The sequence below is a fragment of the Heptranchias perlo genome, chromosome 28 (assembly GCF_035084215.1).
Source record: "Heptranchias perlo isolate sHepPer1 chromosome 28, sHepPer1.hap1, whole genome shotgun sequence".
Lineage (NCBI taxonomy): Eukaryota > Metazoa > Chordata > Chondrichthyes > Hexanchiformes > Hexanchidae > Heptranchias > Heptranchias perlo.
Window position 1 is genome coordinate 41,123,872 of NC_090352.1, and position 20,421 is coordinate 41,144,292.

The window sequence follows — 20,421 nt, forward strand, 5'->3', positions numbered from 1 at the left end:
GCGAGTTGCTGCAGTGCATCCTGTGGATGGTGCACACTGCAGCCACAGTGCGCCGGTGGTGAAGGGAGTGAATGTTTAGGGTGGTGGATGGGGTGCCAATCAAGCGGGCTGCTTTATCTTGGATGGTGTCGAGCTTCTTGAGTGTTGTTGGAGCTGCACTCATCCAGGCAAGTGGAGAGTATTCCATCACACTCCTGACTTGTGCCTTGTAGATGGTGGAAAGGCTTTGGGGAGTCAGGAGGTGAGTCACTCGCCGCAGAATACCCAGCCTCTGACCTGCTCTCGTAGCCACAGTATTTATATGGCTGGTCCAGTTAAGTTTCTGGTCAATGGTGACTCCCAGGATGTTGATGGTGGGGGATTCGGCGATGGTAATGCCGTTGAATGTCAAGGGGAGGTGGTTAGACTCTCTCTTGTTGGAGATGGTCATTGCCTGGCACTTATCTGGCGCGAATGTTACTTGCCACTTATGAGCCCAAGCCTGGATGTTGTCCAGGTCTTGCTGCATGCAGGCTCGGACTGCTTCATTATCTGAGGGGTTGCGAATGGAACTGAACACTGTGCAGTCATCAGCGAACATCCCCATTTCTGACCTTATGATGGAGGGAAGGTCATTGATGAAGCAGCTGAAGATGGTTGGGCCTAGGACACTATTATGCAACATTAGATTATTCTCAGGTCCAAAGCTGCAACTTCTGAGAGTGGATCCTCTGCGATCGTATAATCTGACACTAGCTACAACACCCACACCATTTTTAAAAATTATTCGTTCATGGGATGTGGGCGTCGCTGGCGAGGCCGGCATTTATTGCCCATCCCTAATTGCCCTTGAGAAGGTGGTGGTGAGCTGCCTTCTTGAACCGCTGCAGTCCGTGTGGTGAAGGTTCTCCCACAGTGCTGTTAGGAAGGGAGTTCCAGGATTTTGACCCAGCAACGATGAAGGAACGGCGATATATTTCCAAGTCGGGATGGTGTGTGACTTGGAGGGGAACGTGCAGGTGGTGGTGTTCCCATGTGCCTGCTGCTCTTGTCCTTCTAGGTGGTAGAGGTCACGGTTTGGGAGGGACCATATCTGCACTCTGGCAATCTAGGTCAGGGGATTGGATCGGAGGAATTCATTTGTGTATCTATTTACTCCCTACCCAAAAGGTTTAAGGTTTCAGTATTTTACGGGTTGTTGCGTAGTTACCAGGGGACCAATCCCTGCGCTTCTGCTGCCAACATTGACCCTAGGCCCTGGACTTTGCTGCTCCTGATCACCTCCCCATCTCCTACCTTTCTGGAGTTGTTGTAAACTAAAGGTGAAGTCAGATGAGGATTGTCCTGGTAACTTTCTGTTTGGTTTTCCAGTCTAATTCGTGGCTGATAACCACATAAGTGAGAAGGTGGCTTCTTTGCCAGTTTCCCCCCTGAAGGCCCTGACTGGTTGTTTGGTTCAACATTATACTGGAGCTCAGGATTGCTCCAAAGATCTTGTGTCCACAAATCAGTGTTACATATGGACATCAGCAGAGGCTGGAGAGCATGCAAACAGCTGTCCTCTGGTGTGCAGAGAAACTCCAGTATAGAAACCAAGGGTACAAACGAGGCCATATGGCAGTCCCCAACTGAATAGAGCAGTGGCTCCGCCTGTCTGTACTGACCATTCATTATGGTTATTTCTGCTCCTCTTCAGGGTGCCAGGTTCTTGTACTCGAATCCACAAACATTCTCCGGAGGTATATCTCCATCCTGGACCTGCCGATCAGCTGGCTGAGGCCACACCACGTGATGTGTATATTACACAGTCAGGAGAATCAGCAAGCCAGGGTAAATGGAAGCACTGTTTATCACCAGGTTCCTGATAGGTTTCGCCTGATTGCGTGTTTGCAAAAAATAAACCAGTCCTAAGTATTGGACCTGATGCACAGGAACTGGGTTCAAACAATACCTGGGCTCTGAGAGCACATCTGTATCTCTAACTCCCACTGTCATTAGTTTGCTGAGTGTCTCTGCCTCTAACCAGGGATGGTGCCTAGTGTGCAGAGAAACTCCAGCACAGAAACCACGGGTATAAACGAGGCCACATGGCAGTCCCCAACTGAGTAGAGCAGTGGCTCCGCCTGACCATTCGTTTTGGTTATTAGAGTGGCAAGTTGGATCCAAAAATGACTGAGTGACAGGAAGCAAAAGATAATGGTCGACGGGTGTTTTTATGACCGGAAGGCTGTTTCCAGTGGGGTTCCGCAGGGCTCAGTACTAGGGCCCTTGCTTTTTGTGATATATATTAATGATTTGGACTTAAATGTAGTGGGAATGATTAAGAAGTTTGCAGATGATACAAAAATTGGCCGTGTGGTTGATAGTGAGGAGGAAAGCTGTAGACTGCAGGAAGATATCAATGGACTGGTCAGGTGGGCAGAAAAATGGCAAATGGAATTCAATCCAGAGAAGTGTGAAGTAATGTATTTGGGGAGGGCAAACAAGGCAAGGGAGTATACAATAAATGGGAGGATACGGAGAGGTGCAGAGGAAGTGAGGCACCTTGGAGTGCATGTCCACAGATCCCTAAAGGTAGCAGGACAGGTAGATAAGGTGGTTAAGAAGGCATATGGAATACTTTCCTTTTATTAGCCGAGACACAGAATATAAGAGCAGGGAGGTTATACTGGAACTGTATAAAACACTGGTTAGGCCACAGCTTGAGTACTGCGTACAGTTCTGGTCACCACATTACAGGAAGGATGTGATTGCACTAGAGAGGGTGCAGAGGAGATTTACGAGAATGTTGCCAGGACTGGAGAATTTTAGCTATGAGAAAAGATTGGATAGGCTGGGGTTGTTCTCTTTGGACAGAGGAGGCTGAGGGGTGATTTAACTGAGGTATATAAAATTATGAGGGGCCTAGATAGAGTGGACAGGAAGGACCTATTTCCATTAGCAGAGAGGTCAATAACCAGGGGCACAGATTTAAAGTGATTGGTGGAAGGATTAGACGGGAGCTGAGGAAAAGTTTTTTCACCAAGGGTGGTGGGGGTCTGGAACTCACTGCCTGAAAGGGAGGTAGAGGCAGAAACCCTCAACTCATTTAAAAAGTACCTGGAAGTGCACCTGAAGTGCCGTGACCAAGTGCTGGGAAGTGGGATTAGGCCAGGTGGCTCACTTTCAGCCGGCGCGGACACGATAATGGCCTCCTTCTGTGCCGTAAATTTTCTATGATTAAACCCCCCACCACACACCATTCCAATCTGTTATTTCTATACTGAGTTTCTACATGTCTCAAGTGGGACTTTCCATGAATGTTGTGACACTGCGTGTGCACGATCCCATGGGAAGCCTTACAGAGAGTCACAATCCTAGTTTTGGATTGATTGGACTAAACCCCCATGGTAGTTTTCTGGAGCTAAAAGGAAATGTGCTACACAAAAACTGCACAGGATAGTTGGGAAGAACAATGTTATTTTAACCTCTATAGCATTGGTTCAAATCCAGTGTAGCCTAGGAGACACAAGTCCACAGCAGTAAATTGTACCTGCCCAGGGAGTGTTTGATGGACAGTATAGAAGGAGCTTTACTCTATCTGGTGAGGCAACAATCATTGCCCTTCCTCAGTTGCCCTGAGGTGGTGGTGGTGGTGGGCCTTGTCCTTGCGTTGATGGTATTCGGTAGGGAATTCCAGGAGTGTTTGCTGACATTATGGCCACTCTCACGGCCACAACTGGAGTATTGTGTCCAGTTCTGGGCACCGCACTTTAGGAAAGATGCGAAGGCCTTAGAGAGGGTGCAGAAGAGATTTACTAGAATGATTCCAGGGATGAGGGACTTTAGTTACGTGGATAGACTGGAGAAGCTGGGATTGTTCTTCTTGGAACAGAGAAGGTTGCGGGGAGATTTGATCGAGGTATTTAAAATCATGAGGGGTCTAGACAGAGTAGATAGAGAGAAACTGTTCCCAGTGGTGGAAGGATCAAGAACCAGAGGATATAGATTTAAAGTGATTGGCAAAAGAGCCAAAGGTGACAAGAGGAAAAACTTTTTTACACAGCGAGTGGTTAGGATCTGGAATGCACTGCCCGAGGGGGTGGTGGAGGAAGATTCAATCATGGCCTTCAAAAGGGAACTGGATAAGTACTTGAAAGAAAAAAATTTGCAGGGCTACGGGGATAGGGTGGGGGAGTGGGACTAGCTGGATTGCTCTTGCAGAGAGCCGGCACGGACTCGACGGGCCGAATAGCCTCCTTCCGTGCAGTAACCTTTCCATGATTCTGTATGATCTCTTCTTGCTGCAGATTAATAGTTTTTTTTTCTTGTTTCAGGAGGCCATGTACTGTCACCAAAGCCAGCTGCTGTGGTTCCGGCACGTCTACCTGTATATTTCTCGTTACATGTTTATAAACACTTTCCATTTAATTTCACAAAATGTATGATGAGGAAAGTTCCCTTTCTGTCATGTACCAGCCACCAAGCTGCTGGAGATCAGTTTTACAGGATGCTGCCTGCAAATATGATTAGAGACCAGGTTAAAATGTATTAACAAACCTTACATAGAATTCCATAGAAATTACAACGCGGAAATAGGCCATTCGGCCCGTGTTGGTGTTGATCCTTCATGTGAACAGTTGTTCTAATCTTACGTGCCTACCTTGCCCACGGACAACCTCACGATGCTCCACTTTTCCAGCTTCCACCCTAACCACGTCAAAGAGGTCATCCCCTATGCACAGGCCCTGCGAATACACAGGATCTGCTCAGACGAGGAGGAACGCGATGGACACCTACAGATGCTGAAAGACGCCCTAGTAAGAACGGGATATGACGCTCGACTCGTCGATTGACAGTTCTGATGGGCCACAGCGAAAAATCGCACAGACCTCCTCAGAAGACAAACACGGGACGCAACCAACAGAGTACCCTTAGTTATCCAGTACTTCCCCGGAGCGGAGAAACAACGCCATGTTCTCCGCAGCCTTCAACATGTCATCGATGACGACGAACACCTCGCTATGGCCAACCCCACGCCTCCACTACTCGTCTTCAAACAGCCACCCAACCTCAAACAGACCATTGTTCGCAGCAAATTACCCAGCTTTCAGGAGAAAAGCGTCCACGACACCACACAACCCTGCCACGGTAACCTCTGCAAGACATGCCAGATCATCGACACAGATACCACACGAGAGGACACCACCCACCAGGTACATGGTTCATACTCCTGTGACTCGGCCAACGTTGTCTACCTCATACGTTGCAGGAAAGGATGCCCCAGAGCATGGTACATTGGCGAGACCATGCAGACACTGCGACAACGGATGAACGGACACCGCGCAACAATCGCCAGACAGGAGGGTTCCCTCCCAGTCGGGGAACACTTCAGCAGTCAAGGACATTCAGCCACCAATCTTCGGGTAAGCGTTCTCCAAGGCGGCCTTCGAGACACATGACAACGCAAAATCGTCGAGCAGAAATTGATAGCCAAGTTCCGCACCCATGAGGACGGCCTCAACCGGGATCTTGGGTTCATGTCACGCTACACGTAACCCCACCAGCGCAAAAAGAGTTATCTGTTTTTAATACAACTGGTCATTCTCTCTCTTTCTCTTCCTTTCGGATGTTTCTCTCTCTCTCTCTCTCTCTCTCTCTTTGGGTTCGGACCATTTGTATATTCAGTAGTCCTGTATTTACTGTCTCTCTGTCTGATCGCCTTGACAATGGGCAGTTGGAAAGATTATCTGTAATCACCAGGCATTGTTCTCTGACTATATATGCGGTAACCTTCAAGGAATTCCACACTCACCTGACAAAGGAGAAAGCCTCCGAAAGCTTGTGATTTTCAAATAAAACTGTTGGACTATAACCTGGTGTTGTAAGATTACTTACATCTGAGTCAGACAGTCTTGGGTTCAAGTCCCACTCCAGAGACTCGAACACAAAATCCAGCCTGACGTTCAGTACTGAGCCAGTGCTGCACTGTCAGTGGTGCCGTATTTCGGATGAAATGTTTAACCGTGGCCCCCATCTGCCCTGCAGGTGGACGTAAAAGATCCCGTGGCACTATTCGAAGAAGAGCAAAGGTGTTCAACCTCGTGTCCCTCATCACTAAAACAGATTATCATCTGGTTATTATCCCATTGCTGTGCGAAAATTGGCTGCTGCGTTTCCTACATTACAACAGTGACTACACTTCAAAAGTACTTAATTGGCTGTAAAGCAGTTTGGGACGTCTGGACGTCGTGAAAGGCACTGTATGAAAAATGCAAGTCTTACAATGGGGTTTGAACTGAATGCTTGTAGCCATAAATCTCTCACACAAATCCCACATTATGTTGCTCTGGCAACTAAAATCATGATGTGGAGATGCCGGTGATGGACTGGGGTTGACAATTGTAAACAATTTTACAACACCAAGTTATAGTCCAGCAATTTTATTTTAAATTCACAAGCTTTCGGAGGCTTCCTCCTTCCTCAGGTGAACGATGTGGAAATGTTCACCTGAGGAAGGAGGTAGCCTCCGAAAGCTTGTGAATTTAAAATAAAATTGCTGGACTATAACTTGGTGTTGTAAAATTGTTTACAACTAAAATCATTGCAGCAGAGTTTCGGTTGTTGGGGTCCTGTGATTATGCCCTCTCTTGTTTTTGGTTAAATGATCTGATTTCTTTGTATCGGAATAATAAACAGTCCTGTCATGAACTCAACAGAAGCATCACAAGAGCTAAGGTTCAGTTAATAGTGGCCAAATGCTGCTAAAGATTTTAATACAGAAGCTATGGTGAGGGGGCTTATGATGGGAAATAGACCCTCTAACTTAAATAAACTGCATGACTTTTTATGAAGGAGATCTACACAGGGAGGCAGAGGGCATGGCTCAGTTACTAAATGAGTACTTTGCATCTGACTTTACCAAGGAAGAAGATGCTGCCAAGTCACAGTAAAAGGGGAGATAGTTGATGGGCTGGATGGGCTAAAAATTGATAAAGTGGAGGTACTAGAAAGGCTAGCTGTATTTAAAGTAGATAAGTCACCCGGTCCGGATGAGATGCATCCTAGGTTGCTGAGGGAAGTAAGGGTGGAAATTGCAGAGGTGTTGGCCATAATCTTCCAATCTGCCTTAGATATTGAGGTGGTGCCAGAGGACTGGAGAATTACAAATTTTACACCCTTGTTCAAAAAAGGGTGCAAGGATAAACCCGACAACTACAGTTTCACTTTGGTGGTGGGGAAGCTTTTAGAAATGATAATCCGTGGCAAAATTAATAGTCACTTGGACAAGTGTGGATTAATTTTCTGAATGGTGATAGATTAGGAAAAGGGGAAGTGCAACAAGACCTGGGTGTCCTTGTACAAAAGCAAGGCAGTTATGTTGAACCTTTATAAAACACTGGTTCAGCCACAGCTGGAGTATTGTGTCCAAATCTGGGCACTGCACTTTAGAAAAGATGTAAAGGTCTTAGAGAGGGTGCAGAAAAGATTCACTAAAAGTTCCAGGGTTGAGGGACTTGAGTTACATGGATAGACTGGAGAAGCTGTGGTTGTTCTTCTTACAGCAGAGATGGTTAAGAGGAGATTTGACAGAAGTGTTCAAAATCATGAAGGGTTTAGATAAAGTAAATAAAAAGAGAAACTGTTCCCATTGGTGGAAGGGTCGCGAACCAGAGAGAACAGACTTAAGGTGACTGACAAAAGAGCCAAAAGCGACATGAGGAGAAACTTTTTTACGCAGCGAGTGGTTATAATCTGGAATGCACTGCCTGAAAGGGTGGTGGAAGCAGATTCAATCATGGCTTTCAAAAAGGAACTGGATAAATACTTCAAGGGAAATGGGGGAGTGGGACTAACTAGATTGCTCTTATAAAGAGCCGGCATGGGCTTGATGGGCCAAATGGCTTGCTGTGCTGTAATCATTCTATGATTCCATACAAGTAGATATGCGTGAATCTTTTGTGCAATATGTCTTCTCTCATTTATAATGTGACTAGACTGCTCCCTAAATCCAGAGAGGGTGGGTGAGTGACCGCCACCTGTAACATACTCCAGCCATACCGTGCGTATGTAATGGGGCTGATGTTACCTGGGGTTTTAGGTGGCAAAGCACAGTTTGCAGTGTATGTGGAATACAGCGGTTAGGGCCACAGCTTGTTATCCTGCCACCTATTTGGCAGAGCCAATCACTGTCATTAACATGGTGCAAACACATGGGGATAATTTTGACTTTGCCCGCTCGGCAGGAATTGGGCATCTGGCCTAAACCCCGTGGTTAGGGTACAATTACCCCCATACTGCCTGTGGCTTCATTGTGTTTTTAAACAATTTAAAGATTTGTGTGTAACACACCAACCAGTGGCACAGGGAAAAAGCTTAAACATAGCAGCTTTGTGGATTGTTTACTGTTTTAATAACAACCCCAACTAAAATTGACCCTGTCATTACCATAGTTTCAGGAAAACAGAAAAATAGACTGGAACAAAACCAGGGCCAAGGTGCATCGAAATGAAACAGACTCTCCTGCTGATGGTGTGTGCACCATTCCATCTTGGACAGTAGGGCAGTAGAATCATCTCCCACATCCACTATATTGTTTATCCTAGGCAGCTGCTGTTCCTGTTCCCTCTCCCTGTACAATTTCAGAGTAAGACCCATTAGGTTCCTGAGGCTGTGCACTTATGCTTTCCGTCGACAGGAAATCCACTCATCAATACACTGGAACACCATTGTTCGAACGCTGGTTCTAACCCATATGTAAGACTTTGTGAATGACTTACATCCTTCATACAGTCTGTGCCATGTGTTAAGTCAGCAGCATTAACCCCCCCACATTCCCCCAGTTTACATGAGATAACAAAAAAGCAGCACAACTTTTCAGCTATTCATGTTTTTTAAATCTTGACAATGGTTACACTTCCAAGTTTACAGCATTGTAAATTACAGCTAGACTGTGTCCATTTCTGTTGTCCATTACAGGGAGATGTAGGTGTACACACACACACACACACACACACACACTCAATCTGTGATTGTTTTTAATGGAAATGTATAGCTGCAGTGACCTCACCATATATTCAGCCACCCTGCCAGAAACCTCGGAAGCCAGTCCCAGAGGCAGGATTGGTACACAAGTAACCCAAACTTGATGATCACACCATTTAGGTCTCATTAATGAGGTTTGTGTCAAGCTGCTTAAGTCATTACTTAGACAAACTCTATGGTCTTGTGCTCCTTCATGCTCATCTCCCAGTCCTGGTCATTGAACTGTTCCATGGTGATCTTATAGAAGTCTATAAAATAATGAGGGGCATAGATAAGGTAGATAGTCAAAATCTTTTCCCAAAGGTAGGGGAGTCTATAACGAGGGGGCATAGATTTAAGGTGAGAGGGGAGAGATACAAAAGGGTCCAGAGGGGCAATTTTTTCACTCAAAGGGTGGTGAGTGTCTGGAACGAGCTGCCAGAGGCAGTAGTAGAGGCGGGTACAATTTTGTCTTTTAAAAAGCATTTGGACAGTTACATGGGTAAGATGGGTATAGAGGGATATGGGCCAAGTGCAGGCAATTGGGACTAGCTCAGTGGTATAAACTGGGCGACATGGACATGTTGGGCCGAAGGGCCTGTTTCCATGTTGTAACTTCTATGATTCTATGTGCACGGTCCCTTCATCAAGGCAGTGAGCCATCACACCTACAGATGGAAAATGCAGCTTTTTTTTAAATATTTGTTCATGGGATGTGGGCGTTGCTGGCAAGGCCGGCATTTATTGCCCATCCCTAATTGCCCTTGAGAAGGTGGTGGTGAGCCGCCTTCTTGAACCGCTGCAGTCCGTGTGGTGAAGGTTCTCCCACAGTGCTGTTAGGTAGGGAGTTCCAGGATTTTGACCCAGCGACGATGAAAGAATGGCGATATATTTCCAAGTTGGGATGGTGTGTGACTTGGAGGGGAACATGCAGGTGGTGTTGTTCCCATGTGCCTGCTGCTCTTGTCCTTCTAGGTAGAGGTCGCGGGTTTGGGAAGTGCTGTCGAAGAAGCCTTGGCGAGTTGCTGCAGTGCATCCTGTGGATGGTACACACTGCAGCCACTATGCGCCGGTGATGAAGGGAGTGAATGTTTAGGGTGGTGGATGGGGTGCCAATCAAGCGGCTGCTTTGTCCTGGATGGTGTCGAGCTTCTTGAGTGTTGTTGGAGCTGCACCCATCCAGACAAGTGGAGAGTATTCCATCACATTCCTGACTTGTGCCTTGTCGATGGTGGAAAGGCTTTGGGGAGTCAGGAGGTGAGTCACTCGCCACAGAATACCCAGCCTCTGACCTGCTCTTGCAGCCACAGTATTTAAATGGCTGGTCCAGTTAAGTTTTTCGTCAATGCTGACCCCCAGGATGTTGATGGTGGGGGATTCAGCGATGGTAATGCCGTTGAATGTCAAAGGGGAGGTGGTTAGACTTTCTCTAGTTGGAGATGGTCATTGCCTGGCACTTGTCTGGCGCGAATGTCACTTGCCACTTATCAGCCCAAGCCTGGATGTTGTCCAAGTGTTGCTGCATGCGGGCTCGGACTGCTTCATTATTTGAGGGGTTGCGAATGGAACTGAACACTGTGCAGTCATCAGCGAACATCCCCATTTCTGACCTTATGATGGAGGGAATGTCAATGATGAAGCAGCTGAAGATGGTTGGGCCTAGGACACTGCCCTGCGGAACTCCTGCAGCAATGTCCTGGGGCTGAAATGATTGGCCTCCAATAACCACTACCATCTTCCTTTGTGCTAGGTATGACTCCAGCCACTGGAGAGTTTTCCCCCTGATTCCCATTGACTTCAATTTTACTCGGGCTCCCTGGTGCCACACTCGGTCAAATGCTGCCTTGATGTCAAGGGCAGTCACTCTCACCTCACTTCTGGAATTCAGCTCTTTTGTCCATGTTTGGACCAAGCCTGTAATGAGGTCTGGAGCCGAGTGGTCCTGGCGGAACCCAAACTGAGCATCGGTGAGCAGATTATTGGTGAGTGAGTGCCGCTTGATAGCACTGTCGATGACACCTTACGTCACTTTGCTGATGATTGACAGTAGACCGATGGGGCGGTAATTGGCCGGATTGGATTTGTCCTGCTTTTTGTGGACAGGACATACCTGGGCAATTTTCCACATTGTCGGGTAGATGCCAGTGGTGTAGGAACATAGGAACAGGAGTAGGCCATTCAGCCCCTCGTGCCTGCTCCGCCATGGCTGATCTCTGATCTAACTCCATATACCTGCCTTTGGCCCATATCCCTTAATACCTTTGGTTGCCAAAAAGCTATCTATCTCAGATTTAAATTTAGCAATTGAGTTAATATCAATTGCCGTTTGCGGAAGAGAGTTCCAAACTTCTACAACCCTGTGTGTGTAGAAATGTTTTCTAATCTCGCTCCCGAAAGGTCTGGCTCTAATTTTTAGACTGTGTCCCCTACTCCTAAAATCCCCAATCAGTGGAAATAGTTTCTCTCTATCCACCCTATCTGTTCCCCTTAATATCTTATAAACTTCGATCAGATCACCCCTTAACCTTCGAAACTCTAGAGAATACAACGCCAATTGTGTAATCTCTCCTCGTAACTTAACCCTTGGAAGTCCGGATATCATTCTAGTAAATCTACGCTGCACTCCCTCCAAGGCCAATATGTCCTTCCGAAGGTGCGGTGCCCAGAACTGCTCACAGTACTCCAGGTGCGGTCTAACCAGGGTTTTGTATAGCTGCAGCATAACTTCTGCCCCCTTGTACTCTCGTCCTCTAGATATAAAGGCCAACATTCCATTTGCCTTCTTGATTATTTTCTGCATCTGTTCATGACACTGCAATGATTTATGTACCTGAACCCCTAAGTCCCTTTGGACATCCACTGTTTTTAACTTTTTACCATTTAGAAAGTATCCTGTTCTATCCTTTTTTGATCCAGAAGTGGATGACCTCACATTTGCCTACATTGAATTCCATTTGCCACAGTTTTGCCCATTCACCTAATCCATCAATATCGCTTTGTAATTTTATGTTTTCATCTACACTGCTTACAATGCCACCAATCTTTGTGTCATCAGCAAGCTTAGATATGAGACTTTCTATGCCTTCATCTAAGTCGTTAATAAATATTGTGAATAATTGAGGCCCCAAGACAGATCCCTGCGGGACTCCACTAGTCACATCCTGCCAATGTGAGTACCTTCCCATTATCCCTACTCTGTCGCCTTTCGCTCAGCCAACTTCCTAACCAAGTCCGTACTTTTCCCTCGATTCCATGGGCTTCTATCTTAGCTAACAGTCTCTTACGTGGGACCTTATCAAATGCCTTCTGGAAGTCCATATAAATAACATCCATCGACATTCCCCTGTCCACTACTTCACCTCTTCAAAAAATTCAATCAGGTTTGTCAGGCACGACCTACCTTTCACAAATCCATGCTGGCTCTCTCTGATTGACTGAAAATTCTCGAGGTGTTCAGTCACCCTATCCTTAATTATAGACTCCAGCATTTTCCCCACAACAGATGTTAGGCTAACTAGTCTATAATTCCCCGGTTTCCCCCTCTCCTTTCTTAAAAAGTGGAGTGATATGTGCAATTTTCCAATCTAGAGGGACAGTTCCTGAATCTAGAGAACTTTGAAAGATTATATAGTTAGGCCATCCGCAATGTGCTCACCTACTTCCTTTAAAACCCTGGGATGGAAACCATCTGGTCCTGGGGATTTGTCACTCTTTAGTGCTATTATTTTCTTCATTACTGTTGCTTTACCTATGTTAATTTTATCGAGTCCCTGTCCCCGATTCAATATAAGTTTTCTTGGGATTTCCGGCATGCTATGCTCTTTTTCGACTGTAAATACTGACGCAAAGTAATTGTTCAACATGTCCGCCATTTCCCCATTGTTAATGACAATATCCCCACTTTCAGTTTTTAAGGGGCCAACACTGCTCCTGACCACCCTCTTTTTCCTAATATAACTATAAAAGTTCTTCATATTGGTTTTGATATCCCTTGCGAGTTTCTTTTCATACTCTGTTTTTGTCGCCCTTACTATCTGTTTTGTGACCCTTTGTATCTTTCCCATTCGCCAGGATCTGTGCCATTTTTTGCCTTTTTGTATGCCCTTTCCTTATGTCTTATGCTGTCCCTTACCTCTTTAGTTGTCCATGGCTGTTTTTTTTGGCAAGTAGAGTTCTTGCCCCTCAGGGGTATAAACCGATTCTGTATCACGTTAAATGTTTCTTTAAACATTTCCCACTGATCATCAGTCGTTTTACCCATTAACAGATTTGCCAGTTTACTGTGGACAGTCTCTGTCTCATCCCATTGAAGTCGGCCTTGCCCAAGTCTAGAGTCTTAGCAGCTGATTCACTTTTTTCCCTTTCAAACACTACATTGAACTCGATCATGTTATGATCACTATTGGATAGATGTTCACGCACAGTTAAGCAGTTAACTAAATCTGGTTCATTACTCATTACTAAATCTAGTATGGCTTGCCCCCTTGTTGCCTCTAGGACATACTGCTGCAGAAAACTATCCTGGACACACTCAAGAAATTCACTACCTTTCTGACAGTTGCTAGTCTGCTTTTCCCAATCTATGTGAAGGTTAAAGTCCCCCATTAAGACCACTATGCCTTTCTTGCACGCTTGTCTAATCTAGTACAGCTTGTAGCTGTACTGGAACAATTTGGCTAGAGGTGCAGCTAGTTCTGGAGCACAAGTCTTCAGCACTGCAGCCGGGATGTTGTCAGGGCCCATAGCCTTTGCTGTATCCAGTGCACTCAGCCGTTTCTTGATATCACGTGGAGTGAATCGAATTGGCTGAAGACTGGCTTCTGTGATGGTGGGGATTTCGGGAGAAGGCCGAGATGGATCATCCACTTGGCACTTCTGGCTGAAGATGGTTGCAAACGCTTCAGCCTTGTCTTTTGCACTCACGTGCTGGACTCTGCCATCATTGAGGATGAGGATGTTTGCAGAGCCTCCTCCTCCAGTTAGTTGTGGAATCGCTTAGCTCTATCTATAGCATGTTGCTTCCGCTGTTTAGCATGCATGTAGTCCTGAGTTGTAGTTTCACCAGGTTGGCACCTCATTTTTCGGTACGCCTTGTGCTGCTCCTGGCATGCTCTTCTACACTGCTCATTGAACCAGGGTTGATCCCCTGGCTTGTTGGGAATGGTAGAGTGAGGAATATGCCGGGCCATGAGGTTACAGATTGTGCTGGAATACAATTCTGCTGCTGCTGATGGCCCACAGATATGAGCTGCTAGATCTGTTCTGAATCTATCCCATTTAGCACGGTGGTAGTGCCACACAACATGTTGGATGGTGTCCTCAGTGCGAAGACGGGACTTCGTCTCCATGTGGACTGTGCGGTGGTTACTCCTACCAATACTGTCATGGACAGATGCATTTGCGACAGGTAGATTGGTGAGGACGAGGTCAAGTAAGTTTTTCCCTCGTGTTGGTTCGCTCACCACCTGCCGCAGGCCCAGTCTGGCAGCTATGTCCTTCAGGACTCGGCCAGCTCAGTCAGTAGTGGCGCTACCGAGCCACTCTTGGTGATGGACATTGAAGTCCCCCACCCAGAGTACATTCTGTGCCCTTGCTACCCTCAGTGCTTCCTCCAAGTGGTGCTCAACATGGAGGAGGACTGATTCATCAGCTGAGGGAGGGCGGTAGGTGGTAATCAGCAGGAGGTTTCCTTGCCCGTGTTTGACCTGATGCCGTGAGATTTCATGGGGTCAAGCGTCAATGTTGAGGACTCCCAGGGCCACTCCCTCCTGACTGTATATCACTGTACCGCCACCTCTGGTCAGTCTGTCCTGCCGGTGGGACAGGACATACCCAGAAATGGTGATGGAGGAGTCTGGGATGTTGGCTGAAAGGTATGATTCTGTGAGTATGGCTACATCAGGCTGTTGCTTGACTCATCTGTGGGACAGCTCTCCCAATTTTGGCACAAGTCCCCAGATGTTAGTGAGGAGGACTTTGCAGGGTCGACTGGGCTTGGTTTGCCTTTGTCGTGTCCAGTGCCTCGTGGTCTGATGCCAGGTGGTACGTCCGGTTTTACTCCTGACTTTTTTTTAAGCGAGATTTTACAACTGAGTGGCTTGCTGGGCCATTTCAGAGGGCAATTAAGAATCAACCACATTGCTGTGGGTCTGGAGTCACATATCGGCCAGACCGGTTAAGGACGGCAGGTTTCCTTCCCTAAAGGACATTCGTGAACCAGATGGGTTTTTATGACAATCCAATAGTTTCATCGCCACCATTACTGATTCAGCAAGTGAAGTCATCAATAAATGTAAATGAGTGAAGCAAATGGACAGACACCATATGGCTGCCAGTTCAGAAGAGAGATGCTTTGCAAATGGCATCAAGTATTAAAAGGTGCAAGAGGATAGCAGAAGGTGCATTATGAGTTATGCCAAGAGTTGTTACATAAATACAGCACCAGTACCTGAGAACCATCATAACCCTGGGCGCAAACAAGCGTGAGACTTGAATCAAGGGGAATAGATACAAGCCTTAACATTAGTAGTGGTGAAAATACATCAGAGCATTTTAAGAGAAACCACCAACGACAATCTACAAGGTAGGAGTCAACAAGTTTCCACAAATACGAAGACAGACTTGAAATTGGGGCCTTTCCAGATTATAGGGTGATATGGTAGAAGTGTTTAAAATGATGAAAGGATGGGACACAGTAGATTTAAGCAATTTGTTTGCAGTTGTTGATAAATGGAATGAGGGGCCATACATACAAGATTAAATGTAAGAGATTTAGAACAGAGGGCAGGAGAAACTGCTTTACAGAGTTGGGAGGCTGTGGAATTCACTTCCCGGGTTAGCGGTTGATGCAGAAACTATCAACATTCAAGATTAGATTGGAGAGGTGGATGAAGGGATATGGGAACAGGGCAGGTAAATGTGATTAGGACTACTTGCTTGTATGGAGGCTAAACACTGACACAGACTGGTCGGGCCGAATGGCCTGTTTCCGTGTTGTAAGTTCTGTGTAGCTACGAAGATTGTCACGGACCTAAAAGGAATTTGAAGTGGAAAAGTGCTATTCAATAGATGGAATGCAATTAAATTTTTTTTAAAGTATCTGATAACATTTTGTACACAAGATTTTATAAATTGGTACCCGTGGAATTTACATGCACGAAAATAATGATTTATTATTCCTACCATATCCTTCAGGATTGGAGCGAGGGGTGTAGAAACTTTGTACTCAGCATGTTTTACAGAAAGTGTGTTTTGCTACTTTTGCATTGTATGTGTAAACAGTTAAATTCTCAGCACCCTGCAAAGAAAGACCACTGCTCGTGAGATAGAGTCCTGAAAATGAACGATTATACCTTAATCAACGTGTTTCACTTCTGTGTTAAAATCAGGTTTGAAACAAGGTCATTTGTACACAACTAAGTCAGCTACCTGAGATACTCCAGCAGAAGCACTAACAAGCAACTCACTCAGTTCCATAGATCACAGAACAATGGAATAATGTCCAGTGTCCATCACTGGAACCAATGTATGCCAATAGTTTATCATATAAAATTATTATATTTCTGTTTAAGATATTCACAAGTCCCCCAGTGAGTTACCTTGTTAAGGCAGGGAGTAACTGAGCCATACAGATCACAAAGTCCCATATTCATGCCCTTGTCTTCGCTGAAATAGGTGAGCTCAGCTTGGGAAGTGCTGAGGGTGTTTACAACTGGACTCAGCACCCCTGGGATAGGGAGAAGAAAATCAGCCAGGATTAGACAAAACAATCGATTGGGTGTAAAGCACTTTGGGATGTCCTGAAAAGAAACTGTAAGGTCTTTCTTTTCTTTCCTGAGAACTATTCAGTGACCTCTTCTGAAAAGTGTGCATATGTGGATAATGGGCAAGGACAGGGCCAGATTTGGCAGTGATAACTCCTGCCACTGATACTCACTGCCTAGGCCCACTTGAAGAATGGCCACTGTAGGCAATTTACCAGAGAGAGACCAGCATCCAAACACCAGCAAGAGTCGGCAGCTTCAGGGCTGACAAATGGCAGCTAACATTCATGCCACGAGTGCCAGGTAATCCAATCCGGCCAATTACCGCCCTATCAGTCGACTCTCAATCATTAGCAAAGTGATGGAAGGTGTCGTCGACATTGCTATCAAGCGGCACTTACTCACCAATGCTCAGTTTGGGTTCCGCCAGGACCACTCGGCTCCAGACCTCATTACAGCCTTGGTCCAAACATGGACAAAAGAGCTGAATTCCAGAGGTGAGGCGAGAGTAATTGCCCTTGACATCAAGGCAGCATTTGACTGAGTGTGGCACCAAGAAGCCCTAGTAAAATTGAAGTCAATGGCAATCAGGGGGAAAACACTCCAGTAGCTGGAGTCATACCTAGCACAAAGGAAGATGGTAGTGGTTGTTGGAGGCCAATCAGCTCAGCCCCAGGACATTGCTGTAGGAGTTCCTCAGGGCAGTGTGCTAAGCCCAACCATCTTCAGCTGCTTCATCAATGACCTTCCCTCCATTATAAGGTCAGAAATGGGGATGTTCGCTGATGATTGCACAGTGTTCAGTTCCATTCGCAACCCCTCAGATAATGAAGCAATCCGTGCCCGCATGCAGCAAGATCTGGACAACATCCAGGCTTGGGCCGATCCAGGCTTGGGCCGATAAGTGGCAAGTAACATTTGTGCCAGACAAGTGCCAGGCAATGACCATCTCCAACAAGAGAGAGTCTAACCACCTCCCCTTGACATTCAATGGCATTACCATAACCGAATCCCCCACCATCAACATCCTGGGGGTCACCATTGACCAGAAACTTAACTGGACCAGCCACATAAATACTGTGGCTACAAGAGCAGGTCAGAGGCTGGGTATTCTGCAGCGAGTGACTCACCTCCTGACTCCCCAAAGCCTTTCCATCATCTACAAGGCACAAGTCAGGAGTGTGACGGAATACTCTCCACTTGCCTGGATGAGTGCAGCTCCAACAACACTCAAGTAGCTCGACACCATCCAGGACAAAGCAGCCCGTTTGATTGGCACCCCATCCAGCACCCGAAACATTCACTCCCTCCACCAACGGCACACAGTGGCTGCAGTGTGTACCATCCACAGGATGCACTGCAGCAACTCGCCAAGGCTTCTTCGGCAGCACCTCCCAAACCCACGACCTGCACCACCTTGAAGGACAAGGGCAGCAGGCACATGGGAACACCACCACCTGCACATTCCCCTTCAAGTCACACACCATCCCGACTTGGAAATATATCGCCGTTCCTTCATCGTCGCTGGGTCAAAATCCTGGAACTCCCTTCCGAACAGCACTGTGGGAGAACCTTCACCACACGGACTGCAGCGGTTCAAGAAGGCGGCTCACCACCACCTTCTCAAGGGCAATTGGAGACGGGCAATAAATGCCGGCCTCGCCAGCGACACACACATCCCATGAACAAATAAAAAAAAGAAAATCATCTCCAACAAGAGAAGGTTCACCATTGATCAGAAGCTGAATTGGATAGTGGCTACAACAGCAGGGCGGAAGCTGGATACACTGTCATGACTGGCTTACTTCCTGACTCCTCAAAGCCTCTCTACCATTTACATGGCTCAAGTCAGGAGTGTGATGGAAAACTCACCACTGGTCGGGTCCAGCCATAGTAGCACTAGAGAAGCTAGACACCATCTAGGACAAAGCAGCCCAATTTTTCAGCTTCCCAGCCACTGGACTCAATATGCAACCCCTCCAACACAAGCACACTGTGGCTGCAGTGTGTATGATCTACAGGATGCACTGTAGCAACTTGGGAACACCTTCACTTCCAAGTCAGACACTATCCTGAACTGTACATATAAAGCTGCTCCTTTATCATTAACTGGGTTAAAATGCTACCTAAACACCATTGTGAAACCACCAACAGCACAAGGACAGCAACGGTTCAAGGAGAAGGCCCACCACCACCTTCTCAGGGCAGTTAGTGATGGACAATAATTGCAGCCTTGCCAGCATCGCCCACATCCCTAGAACAAATAAGAGGGGGGAATTGCAGGTGGAAACTATGTGCAGAAGAGATCGGCTCTTAATGAAGGTCACATGATGCAGCCTCAAAGAGGCCTGAGAGCATGATTTATTGAATTTAATTCATAGGCTGACACTAGTGGGAGAGACTCAAGACTGGAATGTTTCACACTGAGGAAAGGAGGAACTGAAATTATCATCTATCCTCCAATTCATGGGTACCTTTTGTCACACAGGGACACAGCTCTATGCTCATGCACAAAAACACATCTCACTGCACACGCTCATGCACAGAGTAATACACTAGGAACCTGAGATTGGCCAATGAGGCAGGAAGGCTGTTGATATTCACTGTTTGTGATAAATTTTTCCAGCAATTAAGATTTCAGAATCTGAACAATTTTCTCGACAGAAGGAAGTTACACTTACAACTTGTTGCAGGCAGGACCTACCTTGAGCAGTCTGAACCAGGAGGCATGGACGATAAACGCTTTAATCTGTTTCTTTGTACAAATGCTGCAGCTGAGACAGAAAAGCAGTTTGTCAGAATCAGAATTTTACAGCACATAAGGAGGTCATTCAGCCCATTTTGCCTGTGTCGCCTCTGGTTCTTTCGCCAATTACCTTAAATCTGTGTCCTCTAGTTACCGAACCTCCTGCCAGTGGAAACAGTTTCTCTTTATTTACTCTATCATAATCCCACGTAATTTTGAAATGCTGTATTAAATCTCCCCTTAACCTTCTCTGCTCTGAGGAGAACAACCCCATAAAACTGAAGTCCCTCATCCCTGAAACCATTCTAGTAAATCTCCTCTGCACCCTCTCTAAGGCCTTGACATCCTTTTTAAAAGTGTGGTGCCCAGAACTGGACACTATACACTAGCTGAGATCTAACCAGTGATTTATAAAGGCTTAGCATAACTTCCTTGTATTTGTACTCTATGCCTCTGTTTATAAAGCCAAGGATCCCATATGTTTTTTTAAAAACAGATCAACAACATGTTCTGCCACCTTCAAAGACTTGTGTACTTACACCCCTAGGTCTCTCTGTTACCCTTTAAAATTGTACCATTTAGTTCATATTGGTCACCCTATTATAGAAAGGATATTATTAAACTAGAAAGGATGCAGAAAAGATTTACTAGGATGCTACTGGGACTTGATGGTTTGATTTATAGGGAGAGGTTGGATAGACTGGGACTTTTTTCCCTGGAGAGAGTAGGAGGTTTAGGGGTGATCTTACAGAAGTCTATAAAATAATGAGGGGCATAGATAAGGTCGATCGTCAAAATCTTTTCCCAAAGGTAGGGGAGTCTATAACGAGGGGGCATAGATTTAAGGTGAGAGGGGAGAGATACAAAAGGGTCCAGAGGGGCAATTTTTTCACTCAAAGGGTGGTGAGTGTCTGGAACGAGCTGCCAGAG

The 20,421-nt window shown here is 46.2% G+C and overlaps 1 protein-coding gene across 2 annotated transcripts in view; it reads left to right on the forward strand.

Annotated features, from left to right (window-relative positions):
• The window catches only part of pigl (phosphatidylinositol glycan anchor biosynthesis, class L), a 54,178-nt gene extending 48,345 nt beyond the window's left edge, over positions 1-5,833 (forward strand). The window contains exons 6-7 of one of the 2 annotated variants that reach the window (XM_067967877.1): positions 1,676-1,809; positions 4,296-4,505. In XM_067967877.1, the coding sequence (XP_067823978.1) occupies positions 1,676-1,809; positions 4,296-4,406 (245 nt within the window). In that variant the 3' untranslated portion in view covers positions 4,407-4,505. Of the gene's footprint in view, positions 1-1,675; positions 1,810-4,295 lie in introns of both variants that reach the window. The other variant, XM_067967878.1, reaches the window with a different exon arrangement.
• The last annotated feature ends 14,588 nt before the right edge of the window (positions 5,834-20,421 follow it).